Source organism: Chiloscyllium plagiosum, unplaced genomic scaffold (genome assembly GCF_037043375.1).
Source record: "Chiloscyllium plagiosum isolate Xiang-an unplaced genomic scaffold, Cpla_swu_hap1 HiC_scaffold_25, whole genome shotgun sequence".
In the NCBI taxonomy this organism is placed as follows: Eukaryota; Metazoa; Chordata; class Chondrichthyes; order Orectolobiformes; family Hemiscylliidae; genus Chiloscyllium; species Chiloscyllium plagiosum.
In genome coordinates this window covers 48,068,417-48,089,489 of record NW_028270163.1, presented here as the reverse complement: position 1 = coordinate 48,089,489, position 21,073 = coordinate 48,068,417, and the positions used below count along the sequence as shown (strand labels likewise).

At 39.3% G+C, this 21,073-nt stretch overlaps 1 protein-coding gene across 1 annotated transcript in view; it reads right to left on the bottom strand.

The window, feature by feature from the left end:
* Positions 1 to 21,073, bottom strand: part of rptor (regulatory associated protein of MTOR, complex 1) — a 397,195-nt gene that overhangs the window by 359,845 nt on the left and 16,277 nt on the right. Inside the window, exon 2 of the mRNA XM_088000708.1 lies at positions 1,115 to 1,217. Coding sequence (XP_087856834.1) covers positions 1,115 to 1,217 — 103 coding nt within the window. The remainder of the gene's footprint in view (positions 1 to 1,114; positions 1,218 to 21,073) is intronic.

Here is a 21,073-nt window from a genome sequence, read left to right as displayed (position 1 = left end):
ATCCACTCTTGGCCTCAACCAATTTTCACAGTTAAGATAGTTGCAAAAGTTTTGCTAATACTGTGGGTAGCCTTTATAGTTTTGTAATAAATATCTGTAACAAATATTACATAGAACACCAAGAACCTGAACCAAAATCCTACACTGCATAATTGGAATTTTGTGCCAAATTAACCTCAGCCAAACAATACATTGCTTCAAACAAAGCAAACCCTTCGACTTTAAAATTAGCTACACTTTGCACAAGAGTGAATTTTTCTGTGAATTGCAATTTTTCCATATGTATACCAATGTTCAGAATTGTTGCTCAAACTGAAGAACCAACTATACAATATAGGAGCAGGCTTTATTTTAAAAAAAGCGAGTCAGACCATCTAACTCTAATGGTAAGATGAAGACAATGCTGCATTGAGGAGACATGTTATTTCAGAAACAGCGATGTCCCAGATTCAGCCCCTGGTTTTGACTGAATTAATCAATCTTATTTAGGCTGGTTGGACTAATAATTAATTGCAGTGTCTTGCATTAAGGAGGAAAGTAACTACATTTTTCTAAACATCAACCAAAGCACAATTTCTGTGTAAAAATAACCACTAATTCAGCAAACAACAAATGATTAAAAAGACAGATAAATTGTCCAGAGCAATTAATAAATGCACTCAAATTTTGAGCAAAATCATAAATGTATGTTCTGAAACATAACAGGTCGTGAAACAAGAAAAATAACTGCAGTCCATCTGGTTATTTCCAAAAACTGACAATTTCAAACATGTAATGGTTTGTGATTCAGTGCTTTGGTACACCATCAAACTCACAGCAAGTGGTTAGATAAAGCACTGATTCCCCAAATGATATGTTTCCAAGCTGAAGATAGTCAGTTAGGAAGGAGATTTTACCACTTGGGAGATGCTTGTCATGAAATAACATGTTGCACACACTCAACAGCAGCACAGATTGCTTTCCTACCTCTTGGATTAAAAGGGTGAAGATAAAATTAAAACTTTATGTTCTGTGAGTTATGGGCCAAAAACAATAAATATTCAGAAATATGAATGAGAATATGAACCAAGTCATAAATGAATATATTATCGCTCAAATTTAAGAGGTTACTCACCTATCCAACACTCTAAACGAGCACAGGGAGTAGTTTTCACCACATCTGGGGGGTCCACACCAACGTTTAGGCATAGAACTAAGGCAACACTGACAGTTTTCATCTAAAAAACAAAATATTCCAAATTATTCCATTAACAGGACTGATCAATGAGTGCAAACTAACAAAGTATAATTATCACACGCACTCATGAGCTTTTACTTTCAATGCGCTCTTTTAAATTATAATGAATTAGACTGCAAATATTATGCAAGTGGCTTTTATATGGGATATGCCTGAAATAAAACTGAAAACACAAACAGTATATTCACATCTGTGGGGCTCTGGCAGTGTGAGGTTACACCAGTGAGACACATAATGGAACAAATTTACAAATACACAATCCCAATCTATTCAATATCCCTTTTAAATAGATGCACAAAAAAAAAATAAGGGCTCTTGTGGCACAGTGATAAAAGTCCTTCCCTCTTGGCCAGAAGGTGCCCCATACGTCACAATATGTTCAAACAGGTTAATTAAAATAACTACAAGAGAGATGTGGCTTGAAATTATGCATGTACACACATATTTAACAAATGGACAGCTCAACAACAGTTGGCATTTGAAAGCTTTAACACAGTAATACATTCCAAGGTGCTTCGCAAGAGCATTATCAAACACAATCTGACATCAAGTCACAAAGGAGGATGTTAGGACAGCAGACCAATAGCTTGATCAAAGAGGTAAGCATAAAGGAGCATTTCAAAGGAGAGAGAATCAGAGAGGTTGCTAATGATAAAGCGAATAAGGAATTCTTAAAATAAGCATAGCTAATGTTGATTACCATTGCAGTTGCACTACTCAGTAAATAAAGCTGACAATGCTGATATTAATAATTATTTTAGCAAATGCCCATAGGTATATGGCCCATGCTGTCTCTTACTTTCAACTGGTTCAGGATGGTTATAATTATTTCTCCGAACCCACCCACTAGTTGATTTATCCCCACACCCTGCCTTTCAGTGAAACAGTACCTATCCAACGAGGAATTGTTATTTTGGGCTTTTATTTTCTCTTTTTTTTGCTCATAATCAACATATACCAAGACTATTAACAGCTGCAATGTGGTACAGTTATTCCTGCTATGGTGAGATTGGCCACATAGATTGCAAATGGTCATCAATTGCATCAGTACTTCTATTCAGAATACCTGCCACATTTTCCTGCATTCTTACTTGGAATCCATCACAGAAAACAGTTGTAGATTACAAACAGAACAACCAATGTTTACCTCAGCTTTTGCTATTTAAAAGTAATGATAAAATATTGGAACATAATCAGATTCCTGGCTGTGCATTTGGCATCAAGTGGTCATAATGGTAGAAGGCCTTCATTCAGGATTATGTCTGAAAGGAGGTGAAAACAATGACTGCAGATGCTGGAAACCAGATTCTGGGTTAGTTGTGCTGGAAGAGCTCAGCAGTTCAGGCAGCATCCAAGGAGCAGCGAAATCGACGTTTCGGGCAAAAGCCCTTCATCAGGAATAAAGGCTTTTGCCTGAAACGTCGATTTCGCTGCTCCTTGGATGCTGCCTGAACTGCTGTGCTCTTCCAGCACCACTAACCCAGAATTATGTCTGAAATGGTCATTTTCTTGCTCCTCAGATTCTGCCTGACCTGTTGTGATTTTTTCAGCATCACGCTTTTCGATTCTGACTCTGCAGCATCTGCAGTCCGCACTTTCTCCTAACTGTACTTGTGAACTTTGTCTCATCTACAAACTTTGGTTATTTTACATAGCTACAAATAAGCAGTAGTCCTAATTTAAGGGATAGCACTCTATGCCTTCCTCCTAATACCATCCTAATACTCACGGCCAACGGCAGTGTAATTTCTTCCAAGGGGCACAATTAGGAGAGGGAAGTGTGATGATGCAATGGTTTTAAGAGATTGGTGCCAAGTAGTCTCCACAGAACCACTAGTGTGAATAGTTTGAGGCACCTTGGGGGTTTGTTTTTAAGTTTGAACAATAGAAGAAGCCTAAATGGGTGTGATCAAGCGCTCACAGAACCAGGATTTTTAGTTTCTTTGGTTTTCACTAGTAACGGTTGTTGCTGAGTCTGCTGCTATAGTACAGTTCTCCCTGATACACTCGTTCAGAGTTCTCTTTACATTTTTCCTCCTGAGCTGAAGTTTCATGAGAGATAATCTGTTTCTGAATTTGCCTTTTGCCAAGGGTATGTTTTTGGAATGTTACTATATTGGAACTATTACTGCTTAGTAGCTAGCTAATCGATTATTCTGTTGAGTTTTGCAATAGTTACTGCTAAGCCAATTCTTTTCTTTATTCTTTTGTTGTATTTTAACTAGTGTGGATGAATAGAGTCTGTTTTGCTTCAAATCTGGTCATTTGACCAAACTAATTGTATCTCAAACACAGTACCTTACACTTACCTTTAAAATAAGAAAAAGTTAGGGCCTAGATTATCTTAATATATTTTGAGGGGGTTTGGTCTGGTACATAACAAAAGGATAGAGATTAAATTCTCTACATCACTATTCTCCAGAAGATGACAACTAACGCTGCACTATAATTTTAGAGATGTCTGGAGTTCACTGGTACCACTGTCACCAGTGGTCATTTTTCATGAAGCAGCCCTGATCACAGGTGTCAGCAGCTTTTGAATTTTCTTTTTGTGCAATGTTAGGAGGAATGATGAATAGCCTTACTCATTCCTGCATGCTTCAAATTGAGAAGTGGATGTCAGGCTATCAGGAACAGGACTGTTTTTTTTTAAAACTTCACACCAAAGGAAACTGAAAGCATATGCAGAGACTTTGCTGCTACTCTACCTGAAATTGCCCAACATTACTTAAAAGGATACACTGGGCCAGATGTTTAAGCATCACAAAAAGCAGAGGCAGAACCCCCTAAACAATAACAAATCCAACAACCAAATATGCTCCATAGTCAAGTTCCAAGCATGGCACTCAAATCAGTTTGTTCCAAAATCTCAAAAATTTTAAAATGTTTCAAATCTTAACCACAAAATGCTGGAAACACATACATCAGAATCTAGAGATGATAGTTATCAAAACCTTCTCACTTTCTGTTTTGCAGTTTTTAACAGAACTGCAGTCTCTCAGCCTGCCTGTAATCTACAAAGCCTTATGTATTGATCCAGACTTGCACCAAGAGAAGGAAGACCAAGGAGGTCAACACATTTGTTCTCAAATCCACACAGGAAGCCACAAGCCATGAAGAATTACAAACACACTTCAGAACAAAACATTGTTTTCTGTTTGTGCAAACATAAATCAACTGGAGTCATTAAGAAACCACTCATCCCAAAATGTGAACAGCATGTCTTTCTTTTTGCAGTATACTAAACTAAAAAAAACAGTTAATCTTACTTAAAACAATCCAATGGTTTCAACAGTGTTTCAAGCAATTTAACACACACTACTTAACCAAGCCTCCACCAAGACTTTGGCTCTTTCTTCCAGGTGCCACAGGGTTGCTACTAAGTAAATCCATTCACAGTGGAATATCAAATGATAGTAGTTCTCAAATAACACCATTACACATTTTAAATGTCACTTGTAATATAATATAAGTGGCAGAAATGTAGCCAATGTTATCAAGAAATGCATTGTAGCTGCAAAAGTATATGGAAGAACAAAGCACACGTCTGCCATGGTCTCTGAAGCAACTCAGAATTCAAATATATTAAAGAGGAAAAGATAAAAGTAATGCCATGTCTTCACAAATGCTGTATATTTAAAGCTGCAAATTAATACATTTCCATTGAGGAACTTCACTCTGCTTTAAATTCTTTAAGTGCAGCCTTTAAGTATTGACTGAGTGTTTCCTAATACCTAGCTTGGGAATTCCCGGTCTTGTTCATTCTCCACTCTTTACATCTTAACTCAGCCGAGCTAAACTTTATTTTAAAAAGGCACCATTCCTATGTTCTGGAAGGAAAGAATATGCAAGCCTATGCTTAAAGACAATCCAGCTGACAAACCAACAAAGTTTCACATCCTACCACTTAACAGGTCAGGTACTGAAAGCTTAACATTTGGAGATAGTAATAAAGCACCATGAGTGACTCCTCCACCACAGGACATCAGAAATACGCTTTTCCCATTCCAGTTTCCATTCTGAATACTGAATCTGTTTTTATTTTCACCGCCATTTTATGCTGCTTCAACTTAGTACTTTTGATATTTGTATCACTTAGAACATAGAACTGTAAAGCACAGCAACGGGCCTTGCAGCACACAATGTTGTGCCGCACGTGACACTAAAACTAACTAAAATAATCCCTTCTGCCTGCCCTTGGTCCATATCCCTCCAATTCTTGCTTATTCAGTGTTTATCTAAATGTCCCCTATCGTATCCACCTCCACCACCACCCCAGGCAATGCATTCCACATTCCTACCACTGTAAAAACCTTGCCTCTCATCTTTGAGCTTGCCCCCTCTCACCTTAAATGCATGCCTCCTAGTTTTAGACATTTTACCTCTGAGAAAAGGATTCTGACCATCTTCTGACTTCTATGCTAATGATATATCTATATTCACCTCGTGAACCAAAATGCCAAAACACCTATGAGGATTTTTATTCCATACCTTTTTTGAAAAGTGGTCCCATTAACATCTGAATTTAACATTTGGATTAACTTCTTAGTCAAGTTTATAATTTTAAGGATTCACTTTAATGATAGCTAAGCAGAAAATGAAAAACAAGAATAAAGAGCATTCAATGTTCTTTCAGGACCTCTGGAAGAATCAGTTTCATCTTCTACTAGATTTGGCATCGAGTCTATATTCCTTTACTCCCTGATGAATCAATGCCGTGGCATTTTTCACAAACACCAACAGACTCGGCACTCATTGTGCCACAGAGCGGTTTAATCATGTGAAGACTATTCTTTCACTGACATTTAGTTCAGCTGTTCGAAGTTTAGCTGTGCAAAGTCTCTCACACTGTTCCCTATGGATGTCACTATGGCATAAATACTTATTTTTACTGAGGGTTGGGCACTCTTCAATCCTTTTCCTTTGTGAAATTTTAATAATATTGTCCCATCTTCCCCTGCCACTTTCAGATGATCTTTGACTCTACCTGGCCTTGCTTGCCATGAATCTGAATGCAAGACGACCTTTCCCTCCACACTGATCATGCTATTCACTCTCTCATCTCAAGGCCTGCTATAGTTACTCGACTTCCTTTCCAGCTTGTGTCTATCCACCATTGATGCTTGGTACGGTCTCCTCTTTTTGCTCACTCAAGGGGGCTTCCAACTGTTACCATTTTCTCTTTTGCCTTCTTCTGTACCTCGCATTGGTTCTCATCCCTTGTTTTCTCCAGTCAGAAGCATCAACACTTAAAATGCGTCATGCCTACAAGTAAAGCCTTGGGTATTGGTCTACAAGTGAATAAGCCTATTTCATCTCCAATATCTTCCATGCTTAATGTTGTAACATGGAATTGAGGATTGAGCAAAACATGTCCAAATATTTCATAACACTATGGACTGAAATACGACTGCCAAAGTTTCATCTAAAAGGAGTTTATTGCAGTCAGAGTAGTTATAATAATTAAATGATTTAGAATGATTTCACAAATATTTGTCTGATACATATTACACTCGTTAATACCCCATATCAGCTGTACTTAGATAGAGGTTTAATGAAATACATCAATGCTTTCAAGATAAATTGATCCTTCAGCACCTTCTCCCCAATCAAATTTACTACCTCTCCATATAATTGAGTTGAATTTCTATATTTACTAAGCTCCAACAGCCTGTTAACTATCATTAGATTGTTCATGCTTTTTTATTTAAGGTTAACATCAAACCCATCAATACCATACATAAAATTAATGGACATTATAATGTTGCTGGTGATATTTCACCACACAAAGTAACGCCAGCTCTCAAAAAGCTAAACATTTTGGCCCATTGTCAGTTAAACTATTCACCTTTATCAACATCCTTCTCCATGTTCACTGACAACCCCCAACTCTAACGAACACCAACTATTACCTCTAAATTATCAGAGTGCTTGGCAACTATTCCATACTGAATGAGCAGAAATTTATTCCAACTAAATACTGGTCAAACCAAAGCTTGAGGTCTATCACAAACTTTAGGTCTATCTTCAGGTTCTATCACAAACTTTATTCTCCAGATACTGAAACCAAGCCTGTCCCTCACTACTGTTCAACACCAAACCAAACTGCAGGTAATTTTATATCTTCTTTGATCTCACATCGAGCATCTAATCACTTAACCATGCCACCACTAAGACAAACTAATTCAACATAGCTGCTCCTGAAACACTCATCTATGCCGTTTTTTAAACCCTAAACTGGAGGCCTAACTATTCCAAAAGATTCTTGGCTACCCTCCCTTATTCTATATAAATTTGAGGTCATTCAACTGGCTGCCACATCTCGACTCATACTGACACCAATTTATCCATCACTCCTGTGCTTGGTAACGTACACCAGTTCCAGGTTAAACAATTCTACAATTGGAAACTTTTCATCCTTCTTTCCAAATCACACCATAGCCTCACCTTCCCCATCTCGAATTTCCTCCAGCACAACATTTCTCCAATTCTGGTTTCTAGAGAACTCCAATGGACACCATGTTACTAGAAGACAACACATCAACACTCTAAGGACCAAACAAAAACTACCCTATGGATTCCGGTTGCAAAGTGGAGCTCCAAGAATCCTGGACAGGGCAGGAAGCTGAGATTTCCTGTTAAGTGCCACCTTGGGATAAGGTATAAGACATGGACTGGAAATCACACATCATGTTTCATTCTACATTTCTGGATGTTAGACCCAGAACTCGAAAAACAAAACCTTTCATTAGTATGTGGGTGGCACGGTGGCACAGTGGTTAGCACTGCTGCCTCACAGCACCAGAGACCAGGGTTCAATTCCTGCCTCAGGCAACTGACTGCGTGGAGTTTGCACATTCTCCCCATGTCTGCGTGGGTTTCCTCCGGGTGCTCCGGTTTCCACCCACAGTCTAAAAATGTGAAGGTTAGGTAAATTGGTCATGCTAAATTGCCCGTAGTGTTAGGTGAAGGGGTAAATGTAGGATAATGGGTCCGGGTGGGTTGCGCTTCGGCGGGTCGGTGTGGACTTGTTGGGCCGAAGGGCCTGTTTCCACTCTAAGTAATCTAATCTAAAAAGTCACTCTAGCATCTTTTAATGCAGCCCTTAAATCATTTGACAAGATGGCATACAATTATATTCTGCTGCTATATTCTGCCTCCTTAACTGGTCCAGCACTGTTTTTGATGATGCAGTATGCACTCCAGAATCCATCTGCAAAAAAAGTTTCTCCTAATCACTCTCATTCTTTTGCTGATTTTAAATGTACATCTTCCATCCACAAGAGATTGTTTCATTTCTCAATTTACCCCATCGAAATCTGCCATTCTGAATATCACCATCACATCTCCAGTGGCACCACTCTTCCAGGATAAAGTGCCTAAATTTCTCATCTCAAGTTAAAAGCAAAGGTGGCCATCCCAAACGTCACCTGATTTTTTTTATTACCCTCTCCTAACCTTGGCACCATTTTAAACAATGTCCTAAGCTACTCAACACTGCAGCCAATGATCTTGCTTCTGAAGTTTCTAATAATAAAACTTTTAAAGATTGGTGTATCTCAGATATAAAAATGTGGAGCCACAATTTAAAAACCTTCCATTTTTATGTATAGTTCTGTGATTCTAATAGTAATAGCAACAGTGGAAACCATACAAGAAAAGTCCACACAAAACATTATATGCCTTTTCATACAGTTCAGTTGATACAAGTCAGATTGGTGTAACATTCAGGAGGAAAAAGTAAATTGTATTGTCGACTTGGTATTCATTAAACAACGGCCTTGATAATTCGGAGTTGTTGTTCTGCTCAAAAATTCCAATTTCCCAAACATTCAAATTAAGTCATTGCATTAAGATGGCACAACAGCTCTTTAAACGCTGTGGATTTAAATTCAGTTAGTAAATTTGAACTAACAGCAGTTTGTCTTTTTAAAAAGACAATATAATTTTGTGAATTGATAGATTTCACTAAATATTCATTAGAATTCATTTTCATTGACACAAACAGCTGCTCCAGCAATAAAATTCTGCTAGATTAACTTGCTCAGAATTCAAAAGAAAACCAGTTTTCACATATGATTGAAGAATCTTGAAAATAATCTTGACCAAATAGCCAGAGAAATTGTTTTGTGCACTATATGTCAGGACCACCTTCTGTAAAATGAACTGGCTATTGAATAATGCACTACCTGTTGGAAAGCTTAGCTAATCAAGAAGGCAGCTTTTTGGGGTAGGGGAAAGTAAATCTTGCATCTTCTCAGAGTGCCATGTTCCTCTGCCAAGACTCCTTTGCCAAAGGGGGATCCCTGAGCGACACAATAGTTATTGAAGCTAGACCAAGACAGAGTTCCAGCACATAATTTCTTTAATTTGACATTGTATTCAAATTCATGAATACGCACTTGCCTGGACATTTAAAAAAGGGATTATGTTACACAAATGAGACCTAACGGGCAACTTTTTCATGCAGAGGGTGGTATGTGTGTATGGAATGAGCTGCCAGAGGAAGTGGTGGAGGCTGGTACAATTGCAACATTTAAGAGGCATTTGGATGGGTATATGAATAGGAAGGGTTTGGAGGGATATGGGCCGGGTGCTGGCAGGTGGGACTAGATTGGGTGGGGATATCTGGTCGGCATGGACAGGTTGGACCGAAGGGTCATTTTCCATGCTGTACATCTTTATGACTCTATGACAAATCAAGAATACCTATAAAAATGTAAGTTACAGACATTAACTTAAAGGAGTTACGAGCTACTCTTCAAACGAGTACACAGTTACATTAGCAAGAAAGAATCAGATTACATTTTGCTACTAGTTGCCAATGCCTGATGATGCAGGCTCCTGGCTTTCACCATTGCACCTTCTGGTGATTACTATCCCAAGTTTCTGGAGTCTCATACACATACATGTTGACATTAAATTTGTTGCCTTTTATTCCAAGACATTGCTTCCCCAACTGATGGTTGTCACATCCTGTATGGTCATCTGTATGGATTTAAATTTCTAAACAATTATCATGCTATTAACTTTTTGTATTTTCATTAACCTATTAGTATGCACCTAATACTAGATCACATTACCATCGTTAATTGAATTTAAGTGCCAGGCTCTTGCATTTCATATATAGAAGCAGAATGTAGGGTTGCATTGGAGGCAACATCTCTGTGAATTCACACTTGCAAACTTTTAATAGAAAGGTTCCCATTCTTGTTTTCATGGCCTGTCTAACTAAAAGTGGAAAGTGAGGACTGCAGATGCTGGAGATCAGAGCTGAAAATGTGTTGCTGGAAAAGCGCAGCAGGTCAGGCAGCATCCAAGGAGCAGGAGAATCGACGTTTTGAGCATGAGCTCTTCTTCAGGATTCCTGAAGAAGGGCTCATGCCCGAAACGTCGATTCTCCTGCTCCTTGGATGCTGCCTGACCTGCTGCGCTTTTCCAGCAACACATTTTCAGCTCTAACTAAAATGCAACAACACATCAAAAAGACACTAGGAACCATTATATCTTGAAATGTTGAGAAATTCTGTAACCTTTTGCATATGATCAGAGCACCTAAAAATTCTGCCAAATTTATTACGAAAACAAAAACCATATATAGCAAAAGAACCAAAAGCACGAAGTATCCACTTCCCTATTTTCCCTCAAGACAATCCTCAAAACTTCAGCCAAGTATTTGATCACGCTTTTCAATCTTTGACTCATCCACCATTTTTCTTTCAGCATCTGAAGTATCCTGATTTTTTTTTCTACTTCAAATGGATGTTTTATCCACTTAAATTACACATAGCTCAAGCAGGCAACTTGTCAAAAAATAATTCTACACCATTTCTTCAGAAGGTCCTTGCAATGGTTAAGCAAAAGAAGCAACGCATCATCCAAATTCTCTTCCAACTCTCTCAAAGTAAATAGTGACCAGCACATTAACAACCTTTCACTTTACCCTCTCGCACTAACAAGTTTCTATTTTGCAATAGTAGTCCTCAACATTACTGAGTTCTACAACTACCACTAAACACCTGTCCATCAGCTCTGCAGTAACGATACATGTCCATGGCTATTGGTAAGCAGCGCCAGAAAGTTATGTTGGCTATTTCCATTCTTACAACAGTAAAAACAGTATCATCTTTTATGGATCATCCATGTAATGTTTTTTCTTATCCAAGCTGTCGAAAGACACCATGCTTGATATTTAATGTTCAAGAAAACAGATTCACATAATACTACTTATAGCAATACAGTGAGATAGCTATTGATACTTAAACAATAACTTCAGTTCAAATTAAAATTATTTAGTCTTCTATTTCAAATGGACTTATGATCGTAGAGTACAGCTCATTCAGCTCAACTGGTTTGTACCAGGGTTTGCACTCCACAGGGCTCTCCTTCCATGTTTTTCTCAAATACTTATCCAGCTTTTCTTTAAACACATCAACGTGCTTTACCACAGCACTCCATAAGGCAGTGAATTTCACATTGTCTACTTCAAGCCCATAGGTTTCTCCTCAGTGGCTCAGTTAATTTATCACTAAACATTTCCCAAAACTCAAAACATTTCATCTGCGACTACTGTATTGAACCCTTTTATAATAGAGAAATCTCTAAAAGGTTTGGTCTGCACTTTTCTCGACAAGAGTCCCAGCCTGATAAATCTCCAGCAGACAAAGCCTGTCCATTGTATTAACATTCTTGTTAAAACCTGTCTGCATCTTCTCCAGTGCTTTCATATCATTTCTGCATCCATCGAATTTCTCTCAAATAGTGTCTGGGGAATGAGAATCTTAGGTGTCCACAAGAATTCTTTCAGGAATTCTCCTGATAAAACACTGTGACCCACTGCTCTGACCTGTTCCCAGAGAGAGGTGTCCCTCAGTTCCCCCCCTTGCTGTGAAGTGGATTCAACCTCACTTCATAGAAGGAAGGTGGTCAGGGTCAGCCTAATCCAGTCCCCCAAGACAGAAAGCAGCCCTTCAACATTATCAATCTTACAAAAACAAGTCTAATTCCACTTGTGATATGTTTCTTCACAACTCATATCCTTCAACACTAACCCACTCACGTACACAAATCTTTTCCAAAAAGAGAAATTGCTGGAAAAGCTCAGGTCTGGCCAAGTTCTGAGGAAGGGTCACTGGATCTGAAATGTCAACTGATTTCTCTCCACCTATGCTGACAGATCTGCTGAGCTTTTTCAGCAATTTCTCTTTTCCAGCAGTTATTGCAGTTTTCATTAGTATTTAACTCACTGCCACATCTCTTCCAAAGATGCCCACATTGAAGTAGTTCTGCTCCTCCCTCCAACTGGATTTCCATTCCAATCTATTTTCTTGTCCACTGTCATTAGTTTCACTGTTCCTCATGGTGCTTGACAAGATATTTGCTAAAATCCGTTCTCACAGCCACATCACATTCCTCAGTGACTGCTTCTGGCTTAGACTCACCCCACGTGGATTCCAACTCAAGGTTCATCCTTTGTGATTTGAATCCACCCAGGATCACAGGTGTCTCCATGATGTTCAAAGTTCCACAGACAGCTGCTCTCACTGCATCCAGAGATCCCCACACAGTGCTTAGCGTTGTCATAAGCACTCAACATCTCTCTCCAACAGCACCACCTCACACTGGCTCAGAGCTGCACTGCTCCCCAGTTCCACTTCAGCCACCAGCTCATTCACCGTGCTAACAAGAAACTTTTTCTTTTCCTTTCAGGCAACAAGGCATATAAGATGCAACAATCAGATAGCCACGGTCCTCTGGAACCTCCCTCCCCTTCCCTCCGACTCCACCTCTCTCCCAACTCCACCACCTCCATATATTCACTTTCCCTCCTGATCTTCTGCTCTCCAATGCTGAATGTCCTGTACTCAGCAAAGGTCTCAGTTTTTATTCCTCTGCATCCCCACCTTACTGAATTTAGGGCACAACAGGACAGTGAATTCTTCTTCTGTCACCTTTGCATCCATGCGCATTTCCTTGGACAAGAGTCCTCTCCCTATTTCACATATCCCTTCACCTGCCTCCAACACTCTCTCTCCTTCCATCCTTGTACCTGCACTTGACCTATTCATTAAGAACTGTCAACATGACATTGGTTGCCTCAATTTCACTGACCCCCCTCCCCCCCCTTACCCATTCCAACCCAACCTTCTGTGGACTGACTGCACTCCGCGCTCTCAGATCCAATTCTGACTTTGTAATTGGTGGACTTTGTCTGGTGGACTGAACTCTACTCTGAAGAGGCTGAACGCCAGCACTCAGTTACCTCCTCCTATCTCCCCCTGGATAATGACCCCAACATCGAACATCAGGCCACACGTCATTTCATCTGGTGATCACCCCTATTCACTACTCCAAGCTGATCGCCTCCCAACTCCACAGAGCTTGCTTCTACCTAGTTCTCAAAATCTACAAATAAGACTGCCCAGACAGACCCATTGTTGCTGCCTTTTCCTGTCCCACAGAACTCACCACATCCTACCTTGACTTGGGTTTTTCTCCCCTTGTCCAGTCCCTGCAAACTTACTTCTGCGATTCCTGATGCTTTACACTAGTTCTGAGGAAGGGTCACTGGACCTGAACCGTCAACAACAGATGCTGCCAGACCTGCTGAGCTTCTCCAGTAATTTGTTTTTGTTTCTGATTTCCAGGATCCGCAATTATTTCAGTTTTCACACAAATCATTTCTCCTGTTCAACTGCATAATCTCAATTATCAACATTCTCCTGAGAAAGTCAAATTGTACTTCAACTAGTCTCTATTGTTCAGTAAAGGCACGTAGGGAAAGCAGGGATTTTTCAGCTTCAAGGCCACTTCGCCGATCGGCCCATTAAAAATACTGCATGATCATCGTTCAACTTTGAAAATTGCTCAAGAAATGTTTGATCATCTCTAGTTATTGAAAGATGAATGGGCTTTAGCCAAGCTAACAAATAAAGCTGTGTTTTTTTATGGCCCATAAATTGAGATATCATATTCAGACTACAACACAACATTCATTTCCCTAAAGTTGGAGCTGTATTGGAGTGCTGGCTGTTGACAGACATGCACTATTTCTACATCTGGTTGCTGGACAGAAGCCAGTCATGAAGTAAATCTGGAATGCTATACTGATGAAATATGGATAACTTAAATTTCCAACACTACTTTCGTGGCCTTTTGAAACTGTTCCATTTCAACCCCTTACAAAACACAAATCATGCTATACTGCAGAACACTGATAAATACCACTTAAAGTATGCATGCATCAGTTGTGTATCTAAAACAGTAATATCTTTCATTAAAATGTAAAATACTTGCACTAATGCCAAGGAAGTTGCAAAAATACTTATGGAAAGGGAGGAGGGATATAGAAGAAAGAAAATACACCAAGCACAGACAGGAAAGATTTCTGTGCAGACCAAAAGAACTTGATTGTCTTTTCACGTCTTAAGAGGTTTTGAGAGAAAGGGTCAAAGTATCAAGACAATACGGTTTTAGGAGAGTTTTGAAAAAGTAAAAACAAAACGTCTGAATTACTGTCTCCAAAGATGGAACTAAATATTGAAAAATTGAGAGTTCGCTTCCTTCAACCCAGCTTTCATATCTCTGCTGCCACTGTCACTATCTTACTCTAAGTACTCCAAGGCATCCTGAGGGACAAGTAATCAAATGTTTGATGTGATAATAAGTCCAAAACGCTAAGATTTATGACAGACAAACCTATGGAAGATGGCAATGTGGACAAGAATCTTGTTACATGAAGATACAGAACCAGTTGAGTTTGAAAATGGCAGCAATAATGGATGTGTGCTGGCTGTATATGTGAAGTTACTCCATCCTTAGATTAAAAGCTTTACTCAATCCACATAGCAAGAAGTCATTTGCAACAGTTAAGCACAAAAAGAAAAACTATAAAAACTCTTATGCTATATCACAACATTCACCATTGTCAACTTTTCCTAACTTATTTCAAGAGATTCTTCCCTCGTAGTTTAAGCAAAATTCTAAATTCCTATTAACTTTAAGTTTCATGTCATTGACTGGTTGTTTTTCCTGGCATGGTACACATATGAGCATCCAGGAAGTTTATCTCTATTAACCCTCTTCAGTCAAATTCTTGTTCTCCAATAATCAACAACGCATAATGTTCAAGTGAATATTGATTGAAGCACATGTTGGTGTAAATAAATGACCTTTTCATCTCATTATACTTATGACTATAGTACTTTCTATATACACATATTTGATCACAGGCAGGTAATTCCACATAAATGGGCAAATTGCAGTTATTTAGCACAAAAGATCTTATCTAAATTAATCTTAAGGTCATGGTTGCCATTAGCAAGTGAAAAATTAGATCCCAAGGAAAGGCTGAAAACAACATGTAATATCACAAAGTCTTTTTAACTGGCAAGTCCAACTCGTTCTCTCCCTGTGGCAGAGCACTTCGCAAGAGATCTAATTAGGAAATTCACACATCTGCAATGCAGCCCAGTACTGAATAATTCTGTGCACGTTTTCACGCATATACAATATCCATAGCCACTGTACCTAACAGCTTGGTACGGAATAGAAACTGAACTTTGCATGTTGCTGCCTCACATTAAACTTACAGTATAAAAAGCAGGTGACTAAAACAAAATGGCTTTTAAAAACTAAAGATGTTTACGCAACAGTACCAAGGCACAAACTAAAAAATATGAGCTTTTATTTCCAAGAGAGAGAAATAATTTAATGCCAGCCATGCAGCAAAGTTACTGCAGTTGGTCTCTGCATTCAAAACTTAGGCCAGTCATGGCACACAATGAGTTGCTGTTTCATCTCCTGGTGAAAAGGTTGCAGATTTAACCACACCAAAATCTTGGGCACCAAAATCCAGCAGATGCCAGTTAAGAAAATGCACAGTCAGAGGCATCATGTTTCAAACGAAACATCAAACCAAGGCCCCATCTCTCCTTCCAGATTGAGATTAGATTAGATTAGATTAGACTAGACATGTACTATTTGAAAGAACAGGCAAGTTCTCTCTGGTATCTTGGCTGCTATTATCCCTCAAACAACATCAAATAAAACATTGTGTAGTCACTGTCACACTTGTGCTTGCGGACCTGAGTGCAAACTGGCTGTTGCAATTCCCACATTGTGACAAATTTAAAATCTCACAGCACCAGGTTATAGTCCAACAGGTTTAATTGGAAGCACCAGCTTTCAGAGCGCTGCTCCTTCATCAGGTGGTTGTGATGAAGGACCACCTGATGAAGGAGCAGCGCTCCAAAAGCTAGTGCTTCCAATTAAACCTGTTGGACTATAACCTGGTGATGTGTGATTTTTAACTTTGTACACCCCAGTCCAACACCGGCATCTCCAAATCATCACATTGTGCCAATCACACACTTCAAAAGCACTTTGGGACGGCCTGAAATTGTGAAAGATGCTATATTAATACAAGTCTTTCTATCTATCTTAGATAGAAGGGGAATCAATCACGCTTTCTACATTTGACTACTATACAAAATACTCCCTGTTTAAAGAGTAGAGCATCAAAAATCATAAAAACAGACTCTTTGGTTGAACCAGCCCATACCGACCATAATTCCAAACAAAAATAGTCCCTCCTGCCTGCACTTGGCCCATATCCCTCCAAACATTTATTATTCATGTACTTATCCAAAAGTCTTTTAAACATCCACCACTTCCTCTAGAACCACTAAAAAAAATTGTCCCTCATGTCTTTTTTGAAATCTCTCTCCTCTCACCTTAAGTATATGTCCCCTAGTCTTGAAATCCCCACGCTAGGGAAAAGACACCTGCCATTCAACTTATCTGTACGCCTCATGGTTTTATTAACCTCTATAAGGTCACTTCTCAACCCACTACGCTCCAGTGAAGAAAGTCCCAGCCTATCCAGCCTCTTGTTACAATTCAAATCCTCCATTCCCAACAGCATCCTAGTATATCTTTTCTGAATTCCCTTCAGCCTTAATAATATTCTTCCTTTAGCAGGGCGCACAGTACTCCAGGAGAGGCCTCCCCAATGCCCTGAACAATCTCAACACGATGTCCCAACTCCTATATTCAAAGGTCCAAGCAATGAAGGCAAGAATGCTAAATGCGTTCTTAACCACCCTGTCTACATGTGACTAGGAGAAAATGAGGACTGCGCATGCTGGAGAGTCAGAGTTGAGAAGTGTTGCACTGGAAAAACACAGGTCAGCAATCTGAGGTGGGCGAGGTGCATTCCTGATGAAGGGCTTATGCTTGAAATGTCAACTCTCCTACTCCTCTGATGCTGCCTGACCTGCTGTGCTTTTCCAGTGCCACACTTCTCGACTCTATCTACATGTGACGCAAACTTCAAAAAATTGTGTACTTGAACCCCTAGATGTCTCTGTTCAACAACACTACCCAAGACCCTACCAGTAACTGGATAAATCCTACCATTGTTTGTTTTACCAAAATGCAATGCCTCGCATTTATCCAAATTAAAATCCATCTGCCACTCAACTCATTGACCCAATTGACCAAGATCTCTCTGCAATCTTAGATAATTTTCTTCACTGTCCACTACACTACCAATTTTGGTGGCATCTGCAAACTTACAAACTATGCCTTCTCTTCGTATTTAGCCATTTATATAAATGAGAAAAAATTGACCCATCAAGGATCCCTGTGGAAAACAGTTTGTCACAAGCTTACAGTCTGAAAAGGAACCCTCCTCCACCACTCTGTCTCCTGCCATTAAGTCAATTTTGTAATCAATTGGCAAGCTCTCCCAGAATCCAATGTGATCTAGTAACTTTACTAATCAGTCTAACATACAGAACATTGTCAAAGGGCTTTACTAAATTCCACGTAAACGTCTACCACTCTGCCCTCATCAGTTTTCTTAGCTACTTCCTCACAACACTCAATCAAGTTTGTGAAATATGAGCAACAGGCAGTGGCTATAGTGTTGCAAGGCTTGTAGTGCCCAACTACAGTGACCACCTTCAATAAAATGAAACAAGGGGATTGCCAGATGAAGAAAATCACAATTTCTTATAGAAATTTAGAATTCTGAAAGCATCCAAACAAATAACTGTGCAATCATTCATCGGCAGACTGAAACTGTTCTAATCAACTTAGAGGCCTCTATATCAATTTACCTCAAATTTAAGTTATACTGATATATGAGAAATACTTTTCTTCAGAAAATAAACTCTTTACACAGTACCTTCAAAACTGAATTGCTTCAAAATACATTTTTTTTTTAAGTGATATCCAGATGTAGTATGCATGAACATCTAACAATATCAATTGGCTCATCCTACAAAGTTTTATGCCAGAAGTTTTTATTTATCTAGAGAAAAGGATACACAACTTCAGTCGATTTAAGGTACTGCACTAAATTCTGTGAACTGTTCCCTGTTTACTTGATATAGTTTAACCTAAAGAACCTTGCCTCCATGTCTCAGATCATTCCCAATCCCAATAAAGTTCCAAATACAACAAGGTGCATGTCAGTTGTAAAACACCATCATTCGCTCAACCATGCGCACTGCAAACATTGTGAAGAACTTTTCCCTGCTATCTCATTATTCTCAAGTTGATCAACCTTTGGGAGCTTAATGTTTGTTGGCATTCAAATAGGAGACTAGACCTCAAGCTCAGTCTCAACAAGCAATTATTGTATTATAGCTTCTTGAAGGCATTGTGGAGCCTTATAGAAGCATCATTGAAACAAAGCTCCGCTGAAATGCACCCCCTGGTGACCCAACAATGAAATAACAATCATAGCACAAAAATGGCACTTGATCATTTTACATTACTAACAAGAGAAGTCTGCCTGAATATCACAAGAAAATGTATTACTTCGATTATTCTGAACTTACGAGAGTTTTTTGCTGAAAACAAGTTCAACCTGGTGAGACTTCAACTTAGGGAGATATAAAAGCATTATGAAATCTAATAAAGTTGAGTACAGAACACAATAACTTAATCCATTCAATTCTACTTTAAAGTTACACATTATGTAGCAATTTTAACATAGTTTTAACATTAGATTCTGCACAGAAGGACAATATGATGAAATAGAGACAGAAACAAAGGAGGAAATATTAAGGTGACGACCAGAAGTGGGTATTAAGGAGGGCTGTTAAGAATGAGAGACTGCTGAGATGGTTTAGGCAAGGAATTCTAAAATATGGTGATGCCTATACCACTGAAGGCACAGCTTTCAAATGGCAGAGTGATGGGACAGCATGCAAGTAATGCAACAATCAGATCAGAGTTCAGACAGAGTTATCATTGGTGAAAGTTACAGAGATAAATGAGGACGCAGTCACAAAGGGATTTAAACCTGAGGGTGAGAATTTTAAATTTGAATTTTAACTTTGAAAGTGCTGTGAATTTAGGAGCTGTCAGAAAGCAAAGGTCTGACTTTTGACCAATCTGGGATAGGGATACAAGCAGAGTTTTGGATTAGCTAACCTCTTACAGAGGGTGGAAGAAAGGCCAGCAAGCTGAGTAATCTCGTCTGAAAATGGCAAAAAACGTGGGTAAGGATTTCAGCAGCAGATTGAAGGGGTGGGGGTAGTTACAGAGGGCAAGCCTGAAGGTCTGCTCCAGCCCGAACAGGGCATCCAGTCACAAAATTGGTGGCCCACCTTAAGACAGTGACCAGAAAGTACAATGGAATCACATTCAAACATACGAATTAGGAGAAGTGGGGCACTTGGCTCCTCTACCCTCCTCCACCATTCAATAATATCACAGCTAATCAAAGTGTGGCCTCAATTCCATATTCCTGCCTATCCTACCTTTCTTACTTAAGAAATTACCAACCTATCTCCACACTAAAAGTATTCAACAACCCCTCCTCTGCTCTTTGGAGGAGATTGCAAAGACTCACCAACATGGAGAAAAACACTTATCTCGATCTCAAATAAAAAAGACACCCCTTATTATTAAACTGTTCCCCATTGTGCTGCTTTTTTCTATTCTTTTTCAGCATTCACTGCGATTTGTGTTTGCAAGTTCTACAGCTTACAGTTGGGGAAACAGCCAATGAACACCTACCCTGTCAAGCCTTAAGAATATTCTATTTTTCAATGAGATCACTTTTCTTTCTTCTCAACTCCAAAAGAAAAGGCCATTCTTTCAATCTCTCCTCAGATTTCTGGGACGGAAGAGATGTTCTATCTAATGATTCTTTGTTGCACATGTTGAAAGGCGAGTACATCTTTAACAGTAGATATTATAAAACAACCTGATCAGAGATCATGGGATCACAGAATCCCTACACCGTGGAAGCAGGCCATTCAGCTTATCAAGTCGTCACATCTAAACAGCATCCCACCCTAACTCAACAACCTTCCCACCCTATCCCTGTAACCCTGCATTTCCCATGGTTAATCCACCTAACCCAACAGTCCTGGACATCATGGACAATTTAGCACAGTCAATCCATCTGACCTGCACACCTTTGGATTGTGGGTGGAAACTGGAGCACCAGGGGAAACCCATGCAGACACAGGGAGAAAATGCAAACTCCACACAAGTCACCGGAGGCTGGAATCAAACTCGGGTCCCTGGCGCTGTGAGGCAGCAGTGCTAATCACCGAGCAGATGTTATTACACACTTCTAGAACAGGCGGGACTCAAACCTCAGCCTTTTGACTCAGAGGTAGAGACATTACCACTGCATAAGAACCCTTATCCCTCCTGATCTGCAGAGGCCAGTTGCTCAATAACCTCTGCTCCCAATCTCAATCTATAGAATGCCTCAGTTCTGAATACCTGCACACAACTATCAGATTTGGATTTGAACTGAAGCAAACAAAAGCTTATGTCGAACCTAATTTTAATTCTGTTGATACA